The 23,650-nt window shown below is 44.1% G+C and overlaps 2 protein-coding genes across 9 annotated transcripts in view; one reads left to right on the top strand and one right to left on the bottom strand.

Annotated features, from left to right (window-relative positions):
* The window catches only part of LOC112228421 (cation channel sperm-associated protein subunit gamma), a 29,259-nt gene extending 10,890 nt beyond the window's left edge, over window positions 1-18,369 (bottom strand). For 2 of the 8 annotated variants that reach the window (XR_006080347.1, XR_006080348.1), the window contains exons 1-23: window positions 18,174-18,365; window positions 17,489-17,748; window positions 17,334-17,387; window positions 17,099-17,246; window positions 16,818-16,941; window positions 16,236-16,308; window positions 15,802-15,957; window positions 15,045-15,216; window positions 12,402-12,539; window positions 12,096-12,161; window positions 11,619-11,741; window positions 11,435-11,482; window positions 8,614-8,743; window positions 4,155-4,269; window positions 3,840-4,001; window positions 2,946-3,064; window positions 2,612-2,825; window positions 2,163-2,225; window positions 1,814-2,015; window positions 1,504-1,616; window positions 1,103-1,183; window positions 885-941; window positions 414-570 (exon numbers count right to left, since the gene is read on the bottom strand). Coding sequence is in view for 5 of the 8 variants with exons in the window: in XM_042309083.1 (XP_042165017.1) it covers window positions 402-570; window positions 942-1,183; window positions 1,504-1,616; window positions 1,814-2,015; window positions 2,163-2,225; window positions 2,612-2,825; window positions 2,946-3,064; window positions 3,840-4,001; window positions 4,155-4,269; window positions 8,614-8,743; window positions 11,435-11,482; window positions 11,619-11,741; window positions 12,096-12,161; window positions 12,402-12,539; window positions 15,045-15,216; window positions 15,802-15,957; window positions 16,236-16,308; window positions 16,818-16,941; window positions 17,099-17,246; window positions 17,334-17,387; window positions 17,489-17,746 (2,889 nt within the window). In the remaining 3 variants the exon portion in view is untranslated. Of the gene's footprint in view, window positions 1-125; window positions 571-884; window positions 1,184-1,503; window positions 1,617-1,813; window positions 2,016-2,162; window positions 2,226-2,611; window positions 2,826-2,945; window positions 3,065-3,839; window positions 4,002-4,154; window positions 4,270-8,613; window positions 8,744-11,434; window positions 11,483-11,618; window positions 11,742-12,095; window positions 12,162-12,401; window positions 12,540-15,044; window positions 15,217-15,801; window positions 15,958-16,235; window positions 16,309-16,817; window positions 16,973-17,098; window positions 17,247-17,333; window positions 17,388-17,488; window positions 17,749-18,173 lie in introns of those variants that run through there. The other 6 variants (XM_024393728.2, XR_006080349.1, XM_042309081.1 and 3 more) reach the window with 6 other exon arrangements.
* A 2,035-nt stretch (window positions 18,370-20,404) lies between these two features.
* LOC112228424 (interferon regulatory factor 2-binding protein 1) lies at window positions 20,405-23,466 on the top strand. The gene is made up of 2 exons (XM_024393736.1): window positions 20,405-22,440; window positions 22,538-23,466. The coding sequence occupies exon 1, from the start codon at window positions 20,635-20,637 to the stop codon at window positions 22,423-22,425; it is 1,791 nt and encodes a 596-aa protein (XP_024249504.1). The 5' UTR covers window positions 20,405-20,634; the 3' UTR covers window positions 22,426-22,440; window positions 22,538-23,466.
* Window positions 23,467-23,650: the final 184 nt, after the last annotated feature.

Raw genomic sequence — 23,650 nt, 5'->3', positions numbered from 1 at the left:
GGTAGCCTAGTAGTTAGAGCGTTGGACCAGTAACCCAAAGGTTGCTGGATCGAATCCCTGAGCTGACAAGGTAAAAACCTGTCCTTCTGCCCAAGCAAGGCAGTTAACCCACTGTTCCCCGGGCGCTGAAGACGTGGATGTTGATTATTGCAGCACCTCTCTGATTCAGAGGGGTTGGGTTAAATGCAGAAGACACATTTCAGTTGACTGCATTCAGTTGTACAACTGACTAGGTATCCCCCTTTCCCTATTTAGAGGGGGCTTACATTATACATTTTCACTGCCGTGCTCCCCGCCGCACTAATGTACAAGATGTATGTATGCAATTTAGATTTAGGTAGAGGGTCAAAACTTATGTCTTCGCAAATGTTGACTATTTCAAAATCAGGTTTAGTTCAGGGTCATAGTCTCACGGTCTTCGTAGTAAAAGCAAGGCATGATGGGGTCGGGTTTGGGGCAGTTGAAGTAGCGCTTGTTGTTGTTGGCACACTGCTCCAGGGTGGTTGTGATGTCAAATGCCAGGCGGTTCCCGGGAGGGCAGCCAATGTAGATGGGCACCCTGTGCAGCCCCTAAGTGGTGGTGCAAAACAAAATGGAATATCAGTTACAGGTGGCAGAGCCATGTATGCCTGGTCACACTATAGGGGTGAGCTGAGCTGTATTGGGCTAGCCTGGTAACACATCCACCATAGTAGCTGGAATTGTGATGGAAAGGATGACATGAAAGGAAAATAATCGAGCCATGTGAATTATGCATTAGATGGCATTGAATGGCCTATAGCACCAGTGTTTTCAATGCATTGGGTTGTCTTGAAGTTGACCCTACTAAATGAGTCTAACAAAATAGGACAGCATAGATGGAGTACAGACAACATAATACTGACTCTAAGGGCTATCCCCTGGTCTTTCTGTTGGTAGCACTTCATCTCCGAGCTGCTCACCTGCATTCACACATCAGTTCGAGAGAGAGAGAGAGAGACACCTGGTGGATAGAAGACTCAACAACACTACTCATAAAACATCTCCAAACATTCAGAGTTGTAGCATTCCCTGTCAAATATATGAGCCATATTGTTCCAGGCCCCCGCCTTTTGCATCTCACCCTTAGCAGGAGGTTGAAAGCCAGGAGCCCCTCACCCGCCAGCACTTGACCGGGAAACAGCCCCCTGTCTTTCACAGTCACCTGGGAACGCGGAAGAACGAAATTGTGTTATGTAATGGTAACACTATACAGTTTGTCCTGTTTGCTCAGTTGGTAGAGCACGCTAGGGTCGTGGGCCATGGGTTCGATTGCCACTGGGGCCACCGATATGAAAATGTATGCATGCTCTGGATAAAAGTGTCTGCTAAATGGCAAATATTATATTACACTGACGTGTGAGCACACTGCCACTGTGATCAACTGAAAATATGTGAAAATGAAGCTGTGTGAGAAATATGTTGTAGGTTGTAAAAGTCAAGGACATACTGAGGTATCTTAGGCTTGGTTTCTGTATGTGTTACCTTATATAACACGGCCCCTCTGTTGAAGAGCTCGTTCCTGGTCACAGACACATGGATGTAGCGGTTGTTGGATACCTCAGCTGAGAGCCAGATGTAGTTGATGTCACTGAGCTCTTTAAGGTACGACAATCATTAGAGACACACAACAAATGACGTAAAACAACATCACAGGAACGCCAACAGAATGCTCTTAAGCAGTTCATTAGTATGCTGAAATTTCACTGGTGTATGACTTGAGTACAAACAGCATTCACTTTCTTTTAAATATAGCCTAATGAACATGAGCCCATTCTCTGGGCTCTGCTCCCACCTCGGGGTTTCTCCTCCACAGAGAGGTGTTTGGCTGAGCCGCAGGCGATGTAGATGGAGAAGGAGAAGGAGGAGACCCGGTCCAGGTACACCATGTCTGGGAAGGTGATCTCCGAACTCATGTAGGCCCGGGAGTAGCCCCCAATCTCCACGTTGAAGCCTGTGGACGACACGCCGTTGCTAGCCATGTAGAAGTAGTAGTCCTGGGGAGCCAAGAGGACATGATTGGTATTAAGGGGTAAAAGGAAACTTTCATGTGGAGTGACAGATGGTGTATATATTTGTGTGTGTATCCATCTGTGCGTGTGTGTTTTCTGTGCAGGGTCAAACTCTTAGAAGAAGAATCTGACCGCATATATAACTTTGTCCTTCCACCAGCGCCAGGTTGGGTTATGGACGGGGTCGCCAATGTCCTGGAAAGAGGTAAAGTCAATCAAGTCAGTATCGTTAAATCCTTCACAAAAGCAATGCCTCCTCTGGCAATCACAACAGCACTGAGGTGAGGGATTTCACCAGCCTGATGGGAGGCGGTAATTTTACACTGGAGCTTGAGGAAGGAGAATGAAGGAGTAGGACACAATCCCAAATCGGCCCCTCGATTCTTCGCTCTATGCACTTGTGGAAATCTGAGGTAGATAATGGTCAAATGTTTTTTAACCCTTATTTTACCAGGTAAGTTGACCGAGATGACATTCTCATTTGTAGGACCTGTGGAAATCCTCTCATCTCCACAAGTGAATTGGGGTCGACTTGGGATTGGGCGTGGTATGGAGCAGACAGACGGCTGATGTAGGCCTACCATGATGTAGTCCGAGTGCAGTTGGAGCAGGTGGTGCAGCAGGCCCTGGTAGGTGGCCAGGGAGGCAGTGGTCTGGAGGCCCAAGGAGGTGGGCACCAGGGGGGGCCGGGTCAGGTATTGCTGGATGCGGTTGTAGGGCTCTGGGTGGGGCAGGTCTGCCATGTGCTCCCAGAAGAAGGGGCAGGTCAGGGGAAAAGAGAAGGCACTGAACGACCTGGAGGGAGAGGGGAAAGGGCGGGAGAAAGGAAAATGGTCATATATATATATATATATATTTGGCAAAAAATGTACATTGAAGTATAGTTAGTAGAAAACCCAGATAAAGGAACAGTACTCCAAGTGGTGGACTTTGCGGGGGGTGGTCGAGAAGTGGCTATAGGAAAGTATCTCTGGCACAGGTAGCTCCCTCTTCACCACAGAACCCTTTCCCTTAGAGTCCACTGTGTAAACCACCTAACGAGAGGAAAGAGAGACGAGAGAGAGGGTTTACCGTCAACCTCCCACAGGTGGAATTATACAACATCTACACTGAGAAAACTAAACATTAGGAACACCTGCTCTTTCCATTGCAAAGACTGACCAGGTGAAAGCTCCCTTATTGATGTCACTTGTTAAATCTGTGTAGATCAAGGGGAGAAGACAGGTTAAAAGAAGGAGTTTTCAGCCTCCAGACAATTGAGACATGTGCCATTCAGAGGATGAATTGACAAAACAAAAGATTTGTGCATTTGAAAAGGGTATGGTAGTAGGTGCCAGGCGCACCGGTTTGAGTGTCAAAAACTGCAACGCACTCAGGTTTTTCACATTCAGCAGTTTCCCGTGTGTTTCAAGAATGGTCCACCACCAAAAGGACATCCACAACTGTGTCAAGCATTGGAGTCAACATGGGCCAGCTTCCCTGTGGAATGCTTGATACCTTGTAGAGTCCATTCCAGACAAATTGAGGCTGTTCTGAGGGCAAAAGGGGATGCAACTCAATATTAGGAAGGTGTTCCTAATGTTCTGTACACGCAGTGTATATTCTCATGAAAACAAATAGGCCTAGTGCACACTCAGATTGTACAAGTGATGTACAACCTATTTTATATAACAACTGTGATCAAATCTTAAGACTGCCACAACTGTCTGATTCTACCACAATACACTTGTCAATCTGGTTAATCATACACATCCCTATGAGACTGATATACAATCCACGTTTATAAATTGATAATAGTTATAGGGTTACCTCCTGCAACTGTTTGTCCCAGTCGTAGAAGACAGTGAGCAGGCTGTGGGTCATGGAGTAGGAGCTGTCGCCCTTCAGAGCCTGCAGGCTAGAGAAGGCCTGCCAGCCCAGGGAGGGGCGCACTCGCATTACCTGGTCCACGCCTTCCTGCCCCCACCACAGCTGAAACACACACACACGTGCACACAAACAAACATGCTCACACACACTAATTTTATATTGTCACGAATGAGTGTTTCATATCACAAAAGTTTGTAACACAAATACACGTAATTTCACAATGAATGAGCAAAAAAGTACTTCACACGGATATACCTCTTCGGTCTCTGTGACGAAGGCGAACTCTCCGTGGTAGGACAGAGTGAAGTACTTGATCATCTGATCCAGAGGGAAGCCATTAAAGAACAGGTAGCTCATCCCCTGGTCTTGACTGTTGGGAACCACAGACAAACAATGGACAATGACTTTCTGCAAATATGACCTACCTTCATGCAAGCATCATGCATGTACAATTGAAGTCGGAAGTTTACATACACCTTAGCCAAATACATTTAAACTCACTTTTTCACAATTCCTGACATTTAATCCTAGTAAAAATTCCCTGTTTTAGGTCAGTTAGGATCACCACTTTATTTTAAGAATGTGAAATGTCAGAAAAACAGTAGAGAATTTCTTTTATTTCAGCTTTTATTTATTTCATCACATTTCCAGTGGGACAGAAGTTTACATACACTCAATTAGTATTTGGTAGCATTGCCTTTAAATTGTTTAAATTGGGTCAAACATTTCAGGTAGCCTTCCATAAGCTTTCCACAATATGTTGGGTGAATTTTGGCCCATTCCTCCTGACAGAGCTGGTGTAACTGAGTCAGGTTTGTATGCCTCCTTGCTCGCACATGCTTTTTTCAGTTCAGCCCACAAATTTTCTATAGGATTGAGGTCAGGGCTTTGTGACGGCCACTCCAATACCTTGACTTTGTTGTCCTTAGGCCATTTTGCCACAACTTTGGAAGTATGCTTGGGGTCATTGTCCATTTGGAAGACCCATTTGCAACCAAGCGTTAACTTTAACTCTCCTCTCCGTGAGTTTGTCCAGAATTGGTTGTATTTGGAATGGGAGTGTCTAAAATGACAATTGATATATGTCATTGGGTGGGGGTAATGTCTTGGTACCACTTTGTACCAAGAACGAGATAAGAGCTTTGTTTAGCCAATGCTGTCTGGCTATGGGATACTCCTCTCTGAAGTAAATTCTTTCTTTGTGTAAGTTCCTAAGACCTGTGGTTTGTCATGTCGACTAGGTGGGGTGGATCTTTGCTATAAAAGATCTCAGTTGCCATTATGTTGACCACTCTCAACTTCTCATTAGATACTGAAATGTTGAAAGTCAAAATGCTATTGCAAAAGCTTAATTATTATTAAAAGGTGAAGATTAAGCATAACTCTGACTGGTGTGTGATTTGCTCTCTCATCATTTGGTAATTAAGGAAATTTCCATGACAGATGTTGCTTCAATATATCCACAGAATTTTACTTCCTCATGATGCCATCTATTTTGTGAAGTGCACTTGTCCCTCCTGCAGCAAAGCACCCCCACAACAAGATGATTCCACCTCCGTGCTTCACGGTTGGGATGGTGTTCTTCAGCTTGCAAGCCTCCCCCTTTTTCCTCCAAACATAACGATGGTCATTATGGCCAAACAGTTCTATTTTTGTTTCATCAGACCAGAGGACATTTCTCCAAAAAGTACAATCTTTTTCCCCATGTGCAGTTGCAAACCGTAGTCGGGCTTTTTTTATGGCAGTTTTGGAGCAACGGCTTCTTCCTTGCTGAGCGGCCTTTCAGGTTATGTCGATATAGGACTCATTTTACTGTGGATATAGGTACTTTTGTACCTGTTTCCTCCAGCATCTTCACAAGATGCTTTGCTGTTGTTCTGAGATTGATTTGCACTTTTCGCACCAAAGTACGTTCATCTCTAGGAGACAGAACGCGTCTCCTTCCTGAGCGGGATGACAGCTGTGTGGTCCCATGGTGTTTATACTTGTGTACTATAGTTTGTACAGATGCACGTGGTACCTTCCGGCATTTGGAAATTGCTCCCAAGGATGAACCAGACTTGTGGAGGTCTAAAAAAAACTTCTGAGGTCTTGTATTTCTTTTGATTTTCCCATGATGTCAAGAAAATAAGCACTGAGTTGAAAGGTAGGCCTTGAAATACATCCACAGGTACACCTCCAATTGACTCAAATTATGTCAATTAGACTATCAGAAGCTTCTAAAGCCATAACATCATTTTCTGGAATATTCCAAGCTGTTTAAAGGCACAGTCAACTTAGTGTATGTAAACTTCTTTGGAATTGTGATACGGTGAATTATAAGTGAAATAATCTGTCTGTAAACAATTGTTGGAGAAATTACTTATGTCATGCACAAAGTAGATGACCTAACCGACTTGCCAAAACTATAGTTTGTTAACAAGACATTTGTGGAGTGGTTGAAAAAGGAGTTTTAATGACTCCAACCTAAGTGTATGTAAACTTCCGACTTCAACTGTACCTGCGTTTACACACACATGCACCAGGGTTTCCGTTAGCCGGTAGTAGCTGGCTTTTGGCAGATAAAAAAAATTATAAATCGAGAAATAAACTTGGCGTCAGCTAATTATCCGAAAAAAAAAATGCCATTGCAAAATAATGCTTTTTAGCCTATTCATTTATGAAAATGCCAGTTGATGCAAATACATTTGACCGCTCATACTTATTGGTCTATGGGTTACTTTGCATAATTTAGAGGAATTAAATGGCCAGATGAAAATACATTAGTCGTTATGATTATTATTTATCACACGTGCACAGCATACAGATAAGAGAGTCTAGTTAAAGCTGAAAATCTGTTTCAGCTTCTGTTGCAGCTGGAGTGAAACGTGATTTTTAAATTTTTTTATCCCAATCATTGCGCAAACAATTCTAAATGAAATCGCATGTTAAAAACAGTTTTGATAGCCACGGCTAAAAAGAGCTACTATTTTTATTTCTCAACTGTAATTGAAGCACACTTCCCCTTTGCCATTCAAGTGCATATAACGGTAGGCAGGCAGGCTTCAGCTCGTCACACACCACTTTGCAATGAGCTGGAGGCAGTATGCATTTTGAAAACATACACTTAATTATTTGAAACCTGATCATTTTACGACATATTATGAGGAATGTTCACCTTGCTTCAAAGCGGCCTAGCCAAAACACAACCAAACATGGGAGGTAATTATTTCATAAATATGCCATTGAAACAAGTAGCCCATTTCTCTCATGTTCTATTGGTTTTCAAATCAACTTTCTTTCATTGTCCAGTAGCCAAAGGCACAAACCTGCGCATTGCTCCGCTTATAATGTGAAGAAATAATGGTTTAACAACATTTTAAGCGAAACATTCTGATCTGTTGCATCAGCCTCATGGCTTATTTTTTTTGCCTAGGCCTACTGGTTATAAGAATGTGGGATATATCATCCCAGAGTCTGTTTGGAATAGGCTATTTAGAATAGGTCAACTTTTCTACTATGGGGGATAATAGATTGACATAGACTAGTGATTTTGCTGTTCATTAGGCCTAACGTTACTCGTCATTTTATTCTAAAACGGAATTGTTAAGTACGCACGCAGTTGCATCATCGAGTTGCATATTCTGTTAATAGGATTAATTAAGTTGACATTTTAGTCATTTAGCAGATGCTCTTATCTAGTTAGTGCATTCATCTAAAGACAGCTAGGTGGGACAAACACATGACAGGCATAGACAGTAAATTCTTCCTCAAAGTAGTCAGAGCTAGAAGGGGGGGCGCTCAAGGTGAGGCGGATTATTTAAGATACTGCTTGAAGAGGTAGGATTTCAGGGGTGTTCCGAAGATGGGAAGGGACTCTGCTGTCTTAGCATCAGGGGGAAGCTGGTTCCAGGAAAGTGAAGAGCTTGGACTGGGCTGAGCGGGAGCTGCCCTAGGGGTGGGAGGGCAAAGAGACCTGGAGGTGGCAGAACAGAGTGCTTGGGTTGGGGTGTACTGTTTGAGCATAGCCTGAAGGTAGGGATGGGCAGTTCCTCTTGCTGTTCCATAGGTAAGCACCATGGTCTTGTAGTGGATGCGAGCTTCAAGTGGAAGCCAGGGGAGTGTGTGGAGGAGCGGGGTGACATGAGAGAACTTGGAAAGGTTGAAAACCAGGTGGGCTGCAGTGTTCTGGATAAGTTGCAGGAGGTTGATGGTACAAGCGGGGAGCCCAACCAACAGCGAGTTGCAGTAGTGCAGACGGGAGAGGACAAGTGTCTGGATTAGGACTTTCGCCACTTCCTGTGTGAGGTACGGTCGTACTCTACGGATGTTGTAGAGCATGAACCTGCAGGACTGAGTTACTGCTTTGAGGTTTGCAGAAAATGACACGGTGTTGTCCAGGGTCACGCCAAGGTTCTTTGCCCTCTGGGAGGGTGACACTGTGGAGTTGTCAACCGTGATGGAGAGGTGATTTCTGTCATTCTGAGAACCGTGGGTGTCTGGTAAATTAAAATAATGCCAGCCAAATGTTCGGCGCCACATTTTCCTAATGGAAACCCTTATACAAACGTTATGCACACACTTCTGCTACTTTCTAGCCTTTATTTCAGAGGCGGTTTCAGTTGTGTGTGCTCACAGTCCTGTCGCTCAAATCTATAGCTATATGAACCCTAAATGTAAGCTAGCCGCTCTCTCTCTCTCTCTCTCACACACACACACACAGCTGAATACCCACGAGCAGAGCAGAGCGTTGCCCCAGATGTAGAGGATGGCACTGATGGGGTTGAACACCATGCCCCTCAAGTGCAGAGTCACTGTGACATTTTCCTGAGTCTTGGTCACCACCGTGAACGAGTCTCCACTGCCTGCACAAACACACACCGTTACTCACCCTAATGTAAAACAAGTCAATATTTCACATAATACAGTGAGGGAAAAAAGTATTTGATCCCCTGCTGATTTTGTACGTTTGCCCACTGACAAAGAAATGATCCGTCTATAATGGGAATGGTAGGTTTATTTGAACATTGAGAGAGAGAATAACAAAAAAAAACAGAAAAACGCATGTCAAAAATGTTATAAATTGATTTGCATTTTAAATGGGGGAAATAAGTATTTGACCCCCTCTCAATCAGAAAGATTTCTGGCTCCCAGGTGTCTTTGATTGGAACGAACTACAAAAATCTCTGAAACTGGAAACACTTATCTCCCTCACTAGCTTTAAGCACAAGCTGTCAGAGCAGCTCACAGATTACTGCACATAGCCCATCTATAGTTTAGCCCAAACAACTACCTCTTTCCCTACTGTATTTATTTTATTTATTTATTTTGCTCCCCATTATTTTTATTTCTACTTTGCACATTCTTCCACTGCAAATCTACCATTCCAGTGTTTTACTTGCTATATTGTATTTACTTTGCCACCATGGCCTTTTTTTGCCTTTACCTCCCTTATCTCACCTCATTTGCTCACATCGTATATAGACTTGTTTCTACTGTATTATTGACTGTATGTTTGTTTTACTCCATGTGTAACTCTGTGTTGTTGTATGTGTCGAACTGCTTTGCTTTATCTTGGCCAGGTCGCAATGTGCGTGGAGGTGGCACTGGATAGACCGGACCGTGCAGGCGCACTGGAGCTCTTGAGCACCGAGCCTGCCCAACCTTACCTGGTTGAATGCTCCCCGTAGCCAGGCCAGTGCGGCGAGGTGGAATTGCCCGCACTGGGCTGTGCTGGCGAACCGGGGACACCATGCGTAAGGCTGGTGCCATGTACGCCGGCCCAAGGAGACGCACTGGAAACCAGATGCGTAGAGCCGGCTTCATGGCACCTGGCTCGATGCCCACTCTAGCCCGGCCGATACGAGGAGCTGGAATGTACCGCACCGGGCTATGCACACACACCGGGGACACCGTGCGCTCCACCTCATAACACGGTGCCTGCCCGGTCCCTCTCTCCGGTAAGCACGGGGAGTTGGTTCAGGTCTCCTACCTGACTTCGCCACACTCCCCCCCCCACGCTGCTTGATCCATTTTTGGTGGGTGTTTCTGTAACGGTTGTCTTGGGAAGAAGGAGAGGACCAAAGAGTAGCGTGGTAAGGGTTCATCTTATTTTAATGAAACTGAACACTTTCAAAAACGAGGAATGGGCTACAAGACCATCGCCAAGCAGCTTGGTGAGAAGGTGACAACAGTTAGTGTGATTATTCACAAATGGAAGAAACACAAAAGAACTGTCAATCTCCCTCGGCCTGGGGCTCCATGCAAGATCTCACCTTGTGGTGTTGCAATGATCAGGAGAACGGTGAGGAATCAGCCCAGAACTACACAAGAGGATCTTGTCAATGATCTCAAGGCAGCTGGGACCATAGTCACCAAGAAAACAATTGGGAACACTACGCCGTGAAGGACTGAAATCCTGCAGCGCCCGCAAGGTCCCCCTGCTCCAGAAAGCACATATACATGCCCGTCTGAAGTTTGCCAATGAACATCTGAATGATTCAGATGACAACTGGGTGAAAGTGCTGTGGTCAGATGAGACCAAAATGGAGCTCTTTGGCATCAACTCAACTCGCCGTGTTTGGAGGAGGAGGAATGCTGCCTATGACCCCAAGAACACCATCCCCACCGTCAAACATGGAGGTGGAAACATTATGCTTTGGGGGTGTTTTTCTGCTAAGGGGACAGGACAACTTCACCGCATCAAAGGGACGATGGAAGGGACCATGTACCGTCAAATCTTGGGTGAGAACCTCCTTCCCTCAGTCAGGGTATTGAAAATGGGTCGTGGATGGGTATTCCAGCATGACAATGACCCAAAACACAGAGCCAAGGCAACAAAGGAATGGCTAAAGAAGCACATTAAGGTCCTGGAGTGGCCTAGCCAGTCTCCAGACCTTAATCCCATAGAAAATCTACGGAGGGAGCTGAAGTATCGATTTGCCAAACGTCAGCCTCGAAACCTTGACTTGGAGAAGATTTGCAAAGAGAAGTGGGACAAAATCCCTCCTGAAATGTGTGCAAACCTGGTGGCCAACTACAAGAAACATCTGACCTCTGATTGCCAACAAGGGTTTTGCAACCAAGTACTAAGTCGTGTTTTGCAGAGGGGTCAAATACTTATTTCCCTCGTTCAAATGCAAATCAATTTATAACATTTTTGACATGCGTTTTTTCTGGATTTTTTTGTTATTCTGTCTCTCACTGTTCAAATAAACCTATCATTAAAATTATAGACTGATCATTTCTTTGTCAGTGGGCAAATGTACAAAATCAGCAGGGGATCAAATAGTTTTTCCCCTCACTGTATAATACATAATATTAATGTGGTCACGCTGTCGCTCAATAGTTTAGCTTCCTCGTTCAAGAGTTCACACTGGAACTCAATCTTGCATCCTCTGTCTTGCAAACACACGTGCCCGTCCTCTGGAAACACCTTAGCCAGCTGCACCACCGAAAAGCTAGCGGGTGGGGGTATTTCAACCTGAGGAGTGAGTTTAAACCAACTCAACTCAGTTACAAAATGCAAAACATATATAAGGAGGGGCAGAAAATACCTTTTGGTATATACTTGGGCAAGGTGTCGCCAAGGTGGAAATTATTGTCTGCAAAGACCAGAAACAGTCTTATTATTACATGTCCTACTTCTCACACCACTCTGTTACATTGAACTTATAGTGTGCAGACTTTCAGGCTTCAAAGTTTCTGTAAATCATCTGAAATAACATGTTACTACTGTACCTAATATGAGGAGGTGGTAGGAGTGGGCCTGTTTACTGTCCGGTAGCAGTTCGAGGAGAACCAAGTCAATCAGGTGGTTGTGGGAAGAATCCTGGGCTGCCCATTTGACCTGGCAGGCTTTACCTGAGGATAATATACACATGAGGGGTGAATCTAAACAGTCCAGACCTGGGTTCAAATACTACTTGAATTCATTCAAATACTTCCAGCGTTTGCTTGAGCACCAAATGGGCAGGGTTAGCACCTTTGTAACTATTCTATTGGTTAATTAAGCCAGGAAAGTTCAATCAAGCACAGATAAAGCATTTCAAATAATTTAAAATACAATTTTACCCAGGTGTGCAGACAATGAAAAATAATATCATAACACAACCATCAGTTAGCCTACATTAGACAGTTGTGTATAGTACTTCAAAAAAAACTTAATATAAAACATTCATGGTAATTCATTGGAAATATAGTGGCTGGTGAACTCACTGTTCATAAACTCGCAAGCAGTGCTGCCCTTGGAGTCTAGCAACTGAGTAAACGTCACATCCCCATCTGTTGGGGAAATTGAACCGTGGAAAATAATAAGAGAAGTAAAGACTAAGAAAATTGTGTGATAAGAAAAAAGAGAAGTAAATCCCAAATAAGAGACAGCTAAGCACATAGCCGGAATAAAAAAATCATCATATCTGACAGCCAGGGATTTGGGACTGACTGGCTGACTGATTCATTGTTTGACTAATTGACTGGCTGCCTGTCTGCTTGAATAACTAACTAACTGACTGACTGACTGACCGTAGACCTGGGCCCTGTAGAGGGTGCCCTTCTGCCAGCCTCCTCCCAGGATGTAGAAGTACTCGGTGCCGTGGTACGGGATGAACACAGGCACCATGCGGGACACGCACACTGTGCGCAGCACCTGCTGCCACGCCTCTGACACAGGGTAGAGAGAGGGGGATACGGAGAGTTTTAATGGAGCCATGTACGGTTTTGTTAGTGGATCTGATTGCTATGGCCACAAAGAGACTTTGTGTCCAAAATTTTGCCACTGTTTTTTTTCCAATGTGAGTCATCCATTGACAGCATTTTTACATATGCAGCTGATCCAAAAATAGTTGAGTTGTTTAACTTGGACAGAAACATGCAATTTCATCTGTGTTCATGCGTCTCTAGGTGCTGTAGTCTCAGTTTGAGAATCAACTATGCAATTTCTAGGACAAAGTCTAGGACAAAAAGGCTTCTCAACAATTTTTTGAACAGGTAATCAAATGGCTATCTGGACTATTTGCATTGAGTGCCCCCCCCAACCCCTATTTTTACGCTGCTGCTACTCTCTGTTTATCGTATATGCATAGTCACTTTAACTATACATTCATGTACATACTACCTCAATTGGGCCGACCAACCAGTGCTCCCACACAATGGCTAACAGGGCTATCTGCACTGTGTCCCGCCACCCACCACCCCCTCTTTTACGCTACTGCTACTCTCTGTTCATCATATATGCATAGTCACTTTAAACATATCTACATGAACATACAGTGGGGCAAAAAGTATTTAGTCAGCCACCAATTGTGCAAGTTCTCCCACTTAAAAAGATGAGGCCTGTAATTTTCATCATAGGTACATCTCAACTATGACAGACAAAATGAGAAAATAAATTCTCCAGAAAATCACATTGTAGGATTTTTTATGAATTTATTTGCAAATTATGGTGGAAAATTAGTATTTGGTCAATAACAAAAGTTTATCTCAATACTTTGTTATATACCCTTTGTTGGCAATGACAGAGGTCAAACGTTTTCTGTAAGTCTTCACAAGGTTTCCACACACTGTTGCTGGTATTTTGGCCCATTCCTCCATGCAGATCTCCTCTAGAGCAGTGATGTTTTGGGGCTGTTGCTGGGCAACACGGACTTTCAACTCCCTCCAAAGATTTTCTATGGGGTTGAGATCTGGAGACTGGCTAGGCCACTCCAGGACCTTGAAATGCTTCTTACGAAGCCACTCCTTCATTGCCTGGGCGGTGTGTTTGGGATCATTGTCATGCTGAAAGACCCAGCCATGTTTCATCTTCAATGCCCTTGCTGATGGAAGGAGGTTTTCACTCAAAATCTCACAATACATGGCCCCATTCATTCTTTCCTTTACACTGATCAGTCGTCCTGGTCCTTTTGCAGAAAAACAGGCCCAAAGCATGATGTTTGCACCCCCATGCTTCACAGTAGGTATGGTGTTCTTTGGATGCAACTCAGCATTATTTGTCCTCCAAACACGACGAGTTGAGTTTTTACCAAAAAGTTATATTTTGGTTTCATCTGACCATATGACATTCTCCCAATCTCCAAATGCTCTCTAGCAAACTTCAGACGGGCCTGGACATGTACTGGCTTTAGCAGGGGGACACGTCTGGCACTGCAGGATTTGAGTCCCTTGCGGCGTAGTGTGTTACTGATGGTAGGCTTTGTTACTTTGGTCCCAGCTCTCTGCAGGTCATTCACTAGGTCCCCCAGTGTGGTTCTGGGATTTTTGCTCACCGTTCTTGTGATCATTTTGACCCCACTGGGTGAGATCTTGCGTGGAGCCCCAGATTGAGGGAGATTATCAGTGGTCTTGTATGTCTTCTATTTCCTAATGATTGCTCCCACAGTTGATTTCTTCAAACCAAGCTGCTTACCTATTGCAGATTCAGTCTTCCCAGCCTGGTGTAGGTCTACAATTTTGTTTCTGGTGTCCTTTGACAGCTCTTTGGTCTTGGCCATAGTGGAGTTTGGAGTGTGACTGTTTGAGGTTGTGGACAGGAGTCTTTTATACTGATAACAAGTTCAAACAGGTGCCATTAATACAGGTAACGGGTGGAGGACAGAGGAGCCTCTTAAAGAAGAAATTACAGGTCTGTGAGAGCCAGAAATCTTGCTTGTTTGTAGGTGACCAAATACTTATTTACCACCATAATTTGCAAATAAATTCATTAAAAATCCTACAATGTGATTTTCTGGATTTTATTTTCTCATTTTGTTTGTCAAAGTTGAGGTGTACCTATGATGAAAATTACAGGCCTCTCTCATCTTTTTAAGTGGGAGAACTTGCACAATTGGTGGCTGACTAAATACTTTTTTGCCCCACTGTACCTCAATCAGCCTGACCAACCAGTGTCTGTATGTAGCCTCGCTACTTTTATAGCCTCGCTACTGTATATAGCCTGTCTTTTTACTGTTCTTTTATTTCTTTACCTACCTATTGTTCACCTAATACCTTTTTTGCACTATTGGTTAGAGCCTGTAAGTAAGCATTTCACCTGTTGTATTCGGCGCACGTGACAAATAAACTTTGATTTGATTTATTCTGTGGACACAGGGGACAGAGATTCCCGATTTCATGTTCCAGTGTGTAAGCAGGGTGAGTAGGAGCCAGCGGTGTCTGACGGTGTGCTGGTACCTGAGGGCGGGGCTCTTAGAGGCAGCAGAGAGAAGTTGCCCACAAAGCGGTGCAGCAGCTGGTTCTGGCGGATGAACAGGGAGCTCTCTGTGGAGATTGCCTCCAAGATCATGGAGGAGAACTCCACCTGGGGGCAGTTCAGGGAGCCTGCCCAACAGCTCTCGATGCCCACCTAAGCCGTGGGGGTCAATTCCATGTAAATTCAGGTAGTAAACTGAAATTACAATGTTTTTCTTATGGAGAAGCATTCAGGAAAATTGGAATTGAAATAGACTAAAATGAAACGTTTGCTTGAGCCTGCTTGGTGTAACAGATGGGCAGGGTTTGCACTTTAGGGACTATTCCATTAGTTCCATTGCACCATGCAAGAGCAATCAAGCACAACTAAAGCTTTCAAACATTTTCATCTTTTTGTATAGTTTAAAAAAAATTCACCTTGTGGAATAATCTCCCAAACTCTCCAAAATTGGATGATTTGGTGCCTCTATAGCAATTCAGGCAGCTGATTTTTGACGAAGAATGTGTTTGCCTTCCATCAATGTATCTCTGTTTTGCATAATGTATTGTATTGACTTTTATTTTTGTAATTACAGGGCTAATCTGCAAAATAGACCTTGGTCTCAGCATGACTCCCTGAAAAAATAGATTGACCTTTTTTCAAATGCTATTTGAACCCAGGTCTGCTGGGTACACAGTACTACACACTCACACAAACAGTCAATGAGCCTGCATCTTTATACTATGTGTCTGGTTTTACCTCGATGGGGGAGGTGTGCTGGAACTCTGTGGCGGTCATCAGAACAGCCTTGAAGCCAGGAATACCAGGGAGGATGAGGACGGGAGAACTCTGCACCACCGCCCACAGAGGGCGAGAGGGACTGCCCAAAACCATCATGTCCTCCAGTGCTGGCATCTATAGACATACGAACAGAGAGAGATAGAAAGAGCAGAGCACTGTATATACATTTGAAATATCATAAATCATAAATAATCTATACTTTAACAACTACTCGTGGATAATCAACTTCAATACATTTTTGTTTACATGTCTTCAAAAATCCTTCCTTCAGAAGACACCTAGTGCAAAACATTTTCGCACAAAACCACCCACATACATCTACAGAATGTCTGTTAGCTTAATTTTCTCTCTCCTTCCTCCTCTCCCTCTTTGTGGATCTGTCTGTTCCTCACCTCCGTACCAAAGGAGATCTCCGTCTCCCCTCTGTCAGTGGTGCGCACATAGCCATTAACATTCACTGCAAAGCTGCTCACACAAACACAGACACAGCATGCAGTTCAGCAGTCATGTAGAGAGAGAGTCATGATCTTGGTTCTGGCCCTGAATGCTGATTGGCTGAAAGCCATGGTATATCAGACCGTATACCATGGGTATGACAAAACGTTTATTTTTACTGCTCTAATTACGTTGGTAACCAGTTTATAATAGCAATAAGACACCTCGGGGGTTTGTGGTATATGGCCAAAATATACACGGCTACGGGCTGTGTCCAGGGACTCCGCGATGCGTTGTGCATAAGAAAAGCCCTTAGCCGTGGTATATTGGCCATATACCACACTCCCTCGTGCCTTATTGCTTAATAGACATACCCCAAAAAATATTCTCTAGATGAGAATTCAATAGTAAACTTTTAAGTGTGGCCGATTTGACATCCTGTAAAGTGAAGCAAGTACATGACCAACGCTAGGCACGCACTGTGTGGTATAGGCATATGGATGCATGCACATTTAAATACACAAACAGTTGTCACTGACCTTCTCTCAGGCACCAGTTGACCCTGGCCATTTGACACCACTTGAACCCTGTATACTACCGACCCATTAAGGATGGGCATGGGAGCATACCAACCCAGCTGGCACAGGTCGCTGTCACAGGGCACTGCAGGGGGAAACACACACACTTGACGTTCCTGACCGGGAGCACAAATGAACATGAGTGAATTCCACTCTACAAACAGACCACACATGTAGCTCATAAAAACTTGGCCTAGTTCAAATCAACATGCAAGACAAAACTGACACACATGCGCACACACCACTGTCCAGCAGGGGGGCTGTGGTAAGGATGATCTGCAGTCTCTGCGATTTGAGGCGAATGGGGTGGACAGGTTCCTGGAAGGTCAGGACTACATTGGGGGTCAACCCTGTGAGAAGGGCCTCCCGAATGGCACGCTTAGAAGACTCCTGTATGTAGATGTAGATTCTTCTTCTAGTCAATGTGTTTGCATTCAAAATAAGTCATATTAAAGGATGTAAGAGGTGTTATGTTACCTTTGAACCACACAGTAGGTCTATGCGTAGATAGTAAGGGAAGCCAAGATAACTCTGCAGAACAGAAACTGTGCACAGTTAACAAGTGAAGAATCTTCCTCTAGTTACAAGGTATAAATCTCAACCACTGTACTTCGACTGGGTTGGAAACTCACAGTGGTACTCTCCTGGGTGTTGACTGGCTGGTCAGTCAGAGTCTTTATAATATCCTGAACCTTGGTGCTGAACTGCTGCATCTCTATGCCTCCTGACAGGGTGGTCAGAGGACTTTCAAAATTACAGGTTGAAATGCGGTTGAGGGGGTCACCGATTTCACAAAGACTGACACCCCATTCACACTCTCCTCTAGCTGCTCCTCCTAATCCTCTTCCACACAGAAAGCTCAGAATGAGGGAGACCTGGATGGTCCACATTTCTAAAATGGACAAAACCAAAAAACAATGTTGATATTTGTGTGAAATTAAATTCAACTTTGCTAGCAAGTTAACCGTTAGCTAACAAAGAGTTGACTACAAATATCTACACAGGTGGTTAGTTATATAAGATAATAAAAGTATGAGCGTAAAAGTAGCTGGCTAGCTACTTACTGCAAAAGTAATTTCTTTCACCAATTTAACATTATTGTGTACTGTAACGTTAGCTAGATAACGTTAGCTAACTATGCATTAGTTAGCTAGCTCGCATTGAGTAACGTTAGACATGAACGTCACCAAAACTTCTGACACAAGTCAAATTCAATCAAAATACTTAGCTAATTCGCGAATTTGTTTCAACATCTGAGTATATAGTTTACACCTGTAGCTAGCTTAACAGTTATGAATAGACAAAGAAAGAGCCTACTTTTCACTCAATTGGGGACAACGGACATTCCCTCATGCCATGGCCTCACCAAGCAAATCAGATAAGCACATTAAAACGGCACTGTCGTGTATGGAAGGAAGCCCAATCCAGCCACCAATTTATAAAATGTATTTTATAAACACCAATTCATCAAATTTACTATCTCAATTTGAGATATGTATGTAGAAATGTTGAGATACTATCTAAAAAAAATCGAGATAGTATCTCGACATTTTGAGATAAAACAAACTGGATATGTTTCTTCATTTGTAGCATTAGGTGGCGATTTATATAGATCTATCATTGCAGGGAACAGCACAACAGGGCCACTGGCAAACATGTGGTGAACTGGTATTTGCCCCAACACTTTAGATTAGGTTTAATAAACACAAAAGCGCTGAAAAGAGGGACCAAGTACTGTTGTTTAGTCTGTTTTGCCTCATGATTTGTCAACTCATGCACAATTAATCTGTGCTTCAGTCTGATTAAGTGTAGCCTACTGATAACAACCACAACTGTAGGTAGCCTAGAGAAGCCTATGCAGTCTTATCCCCTCTGGCCAGGGGAAACGAAGCGGTAAGCCCATGTATTTATAGACCATAAACCATGCATTTATCGACTATTTATATGTGTTAAGAGAACACGTGAATGTGATCAAATGTTGATTATATTCAAACTTCGGGTGATTAGGCTACCTAGACCTTATGAATCCAAAATTATTGACTGGAATTAATCAACACAATAGCATTTGTGTAAAGGAAGTACTTAAGTAAAAATTATTTAAAGTACTATTTAAGTAGTATCTGTACTTTACTATTTACATTTTTGACAACTTTTACTTTTACTCCACTACATTCCTAAAGAAAATAATGTACTGTTACTCCATACATTTCCCTGACACCCAAAAGTACTCATTACATTTTGAATGCTTAACAGGGCAGGAAAATGGTCCAATTCACATACTTATCAAGAGAACATCCCTGCTCATCCCTACTGCCTCTGATTTGTCTGACTCACTAAACACAAATGCTTCATTTGTAAATTATGTCTGAGTATTGGAGTGTGACCCTGACTATCCGTAAATTTAAAAAAAATAATAATAATCTTGCAGTCTGGTTTACCTGATATAAACTATTTGAAATTATTTATACTTTTACTTTTGATACTTAAGTATATATTTCTTAAATTATATTTACTTTTGATACTTAAGTATATTTAAAATCAAATACTTTTAGACTTTTACTCAAGTAGTAATTTACTGAGTGACTTTCACTTTTACTTGAGTCATTTTCTGTTAAGGTGTCTTTACTTTTACTCAAGTATGACAATTGTGTACTTTTTCCAACACTGCACAGTGATGACATACTGCGTGAGTAACTGTTTAATTACTGATGCAATTGCCTACACAATGCAACCCTGCATAAAGCAAGCTCATTCCTGTTAGTTATGTTGTCTAATCGCAGTTGTCGTAAAAAAAAATGTATGACCTGATTAGAAGTGGTCCCATTATAGCCCATATAAAACCGTTTTAAATTAAAGCTGATTACTCACTTTGTCATACCCTATAATTAGGGTCCGGATTTTTTCCTGGTTAGCTTTGCCTACCAGATCAGGATAAACTTTGGGCCCCAGGAAAACACTCCTGTGGTGTCACCTTTGAAATCACCTCACAATTTTACAAATTATGAATTATAAACTGGGAGGTTAGAGCCCTGAATGTTGATTGGCTGACAGCCGTGGTGTATCAGACTGCATACCGTGGGTATACAAAATATTTATTTTTTACTGCTCTAATTACATTTGTAACCAGTTTATAATAGCAATAAGGCACCTCAGAGGTTCGTGGTATCTGGCCAAAATACCACAGCTAAGAACAGCCCTTAGCTGTGGTATATTGGCTATATACCATACCCCCTCGTGCCTTATTGCTTAAATATATATGGTCTGTCTGTATCTCAAAATGTTGACTTTAGTATCGCAACATTTTTAAATGGTATCTCATAAATTCTAGATATTATCGATTTCAGTAAATATAAACTAGTCCCATCGTTTATCTTTTTGCCATCATGCGTAGAAGCATTGGTGACTGAAATTTGCATTACTCAAGTACCTAGTTAGTAGCTCATTTTTCATTGCTCAATGAGTGTGAGCTGGCTAGCTTTCTCTAGAAGTTCCGACTTCAACTACAACTCCCAGAATTCAACAGCAATGCAGTAGGTGTATCCGGTGTCTTAAACTCATTTTACTTCCTCCCAGACATAACGACACGGGCAGCCCGAGAAAGAAAACGTAGCTAACTTTTAAAAGCGGCAATCGACAAGAGCTGTTCGGACAGTTTGAAATTTTACAACAAATTCGGGGCATGTTGTTCGACGTGACCGAATATTGAAAAATCCGCGAAAAGTAAAGACTGAAACGCGTTGGCCGCTCAAGAAAGTTTGTGCGAGGGCCTGTAAACAACATGTCGTCTGCCTCACAGACATCCTCTAGGCGGCAATGGTGCTATCTCTGCGATCTGCCCAAGATGCCCTGGGCCATGCTCTGGGAATTCAGCGAAGCTGTTTGCCGGGGATGCGTGAACTACGACGGGGCAGACAGAATCGAGCTTCTAATTGAGACGGCCAGGCAGTTGAAGAGCAGCCACGGTGTTTTGGACGGAAGGTCCCCAGGCCCTCAGCAAGGAAAACCCAGCTCAGGTGGGCCAATGGAAGGAGGGAGGCAGCACGCAGAGCGTTTAGACAGGGTTAGGGGAGAGTATGGAGTTTCCCCCCGTCTCCCCAATGGTCTGCACAGAGCTGAGGATGTGAGTATGTCAGAAGGGAGCAGGCAGAGCCCCAACACCAGACGGGCTATGGCTGGGGCCATACCTGCTCTACATGGGACCATACCTCATGCTTTGATAGCCCAGGGGTTAGTGGGGCCCCCTCACGGCTTGTTGGCTCCCGTTTTAGGCACCAGGGCTGGGGGTCAACAGATTGCTGGCTCCTCTGGCCCTATAATGGGTGATGTTAGTAGGCGTCAGGTAGTGTCAGCCATGTCGCTGGGAGCTGGCGCCTCTGCTCTGGTGGGTCTGGAAGCAGGCTGGAGGAATGGGGAGGTCATGGCTGAGCTAGCGGAGAGCGCCAGGAGCCGGGCAGAGGGCTGGCCCAACCGCCCCAAATTGGTAAGAGAAGTCCTGGTGACCCTCTGTGGCTGTGCCCCCTTCAGCGTGCGCTTCAGGAAAGACCACAACTTGGTGGGGCGCATCCTCGCTTTCGAAGCCGGGGCCGGGCCAGAGTTTGAGCTGAAGGTGTTTGTGGAGTACCCCAGCGGCTCTGGAATAGTGTTCTCTGGCATCACGGAGCTGGTCAGGCAGATGTTCCGTGACTCTAACAAAGATGCAGGCAAAGCAGTGAACTCTGGGCTGCGCTACGTGGAATACGAGAGGCGGCAGAGCGCTGGGGACTGGCGTGCACTCACTGAGCTCCTGAGCGATGGCGTGCGTTCATTTAAGGAGCCACCGATGCCCGATGTTCTTCCACAGTTGTACGCAGATGGCGGTATGCCAATGGTGCCTGCCGTTCGCTCTGCACCTCCAAAGGGTGCTGCACGGCGACGCAAAGCATCCCCTGGCTCAGAAAACGGAGAGAGTGAAGGAAGGCCCATGGGGGATCACCCAGCCAGGGATCCCTGGCCTCGAGGTGCCTATCCAGGCATGGAGCCCCTGGGCTCAGGCATGCCCAACCCCCAGGACGGCCCGCCCCGCTCCCACAGCCAGCCCTCACCCATCTCAGCGCTCATGGGAGTGGCCGACAGCCTGAGCTCCAACCAGATGTCCCGAGATGGCCCCAGCATGTCCTCGGCCCACTCCTCCGCATCTGGTCGCCCAACCAGTGGCAGTCCCTCTTCAGCCTCTGCTGCAGTCTCCCAGGCAGTTATGGGCCAAGGTGCCCAAGGGGGGCCAAGCACCACCAGCGTTGGGGAGTCTGGAAGCGGCACCCCAAGCGCCCTGCTCTGCTGCACCCTTTGCCGAGAGCGCCTGGAGGACACTCATTTTGTCCAGTGTCCATCTGTCCCGCACCACAAGTTCTGCTTCCCATGCACGCGCGGCTCCATTCGCAGCCAGGGCCCCGGAGGAGAGGTGTACTGTCCCAGCGGCGAGCGCTGCCCTCTGGCTGGATCCACCGTGCCCTGGGCCTTCATGCAGGGAGAGATCTCCACCATCCTTGCCGGAGACGGAGACGTGACGGTAAAGAAGGAGAACGACCCCTGACCATGTCTTATTGAGGTGAGAGGCTGATGACATCACTCTTTATATTTTTCCATAGATCTACTTTAGTGATTCTGTTGCTAATAAAGATTGTAATTGTCCTCTTTCTCCACAGCGGGTCAAACAACACTTTAAAAGCACTTCCCTGATCTATCTCACCCGGAAGGTTCATCACATGTGCCTCACAACTGAATCACCACGCAAACCAGGAGGCAACAGAACAACCTTCTAAACAAGTTAGGAGGGCACCAGAACCATCACTCCAAGAGGGGGGCCACAAGTCTTTTCTGGGCTGGGCTCATCTGCAGGGGTTAGTAGTAACAGTTTAAACAAGAGAAAATCTGGCACACATTATTCTTCATGTCCAACACAGCAGCAGAGGCTATTCAAGAGGCCTTGTTTTAAAAGCCCAGGATTAAAAGCACAGGTCTGCTCTTCAATATGACAATCTCTCAGCGTTTCAGATGTTTCTATATATTATATTTAAAAAAATATTTAGTTGCATACTGTCATACAAGTGAATGATACTGATATTGAAAGTACATGGGTAGCCAGAATCATGTAATTATTTGGACAGGAAAAATATAATTGTGAAAAAATAAATGGCAAAACCAGTAGGTCCTTAAAAAAGCCATGGTTTCAACATTTTATTAACACATACAATGTCTCTATGTATGCTCCTTTATTACATATTGTATGTCAAAAATGTGAATTTACTTTCAACGACTATGTAATTTCTACTTTTGATACAATACACATTTATATGTATGAGTTTATAGTGGTAAGACCAAAGACTGCTTTGTGCGCTGTCATTTTATTGTATTGTATCTATGTATGCTGTACACGCTGATAACCTCTGGCATCAGTCACTCTGTTTCATCTACCACAAAATTAAGCTGGTTGTTTGTCTGTCTAATTGACTTTTCCTGAAATCCTCCCAAATATATGTACGGTTAGATAATTAGCAACACATGCTTCAATGGTTAGCCCACGTACTCAAATGTGATCGAATGGGGTCAACTCTAATAAATGACAGAATATTCATTGCACTTGTTTTTTTTTCTTGCTCCCAATTGCAGTTCTACCAACTTGTAATGATAGGCTTTGTTTACATTTATTGCTGAAAATGGTTCTGTATTTACAGCGCATTCGGAAAGTATTCAGACCATTTGACTTTTTCCAAATGTTAAGTTACAGCCTTGTTCTAAAATGGATGAAATAGTTTGTT

This window comes from Oncorhynchus tshawytscha, linkage group LG30 (genome assembly GCF_018296145.1).
Source record: "Oncorhynchus tshawytscha isolate Ot180627B linkage group LG30, Otsh_v2.0, whole genome shotgun sequence".
In the NCBI taxonomy this organism is placed as follows: domain Eukaryota; kingdom Metazoa; phylum Chordata; class Actinopteri; order Salmoniformes; family Salmonidae; genus Oncorhynchus; species Oncorhynchus tshawytscha.
This window is presented reverse-complemented; position numbering and strand designations above follow the sequence as displayed.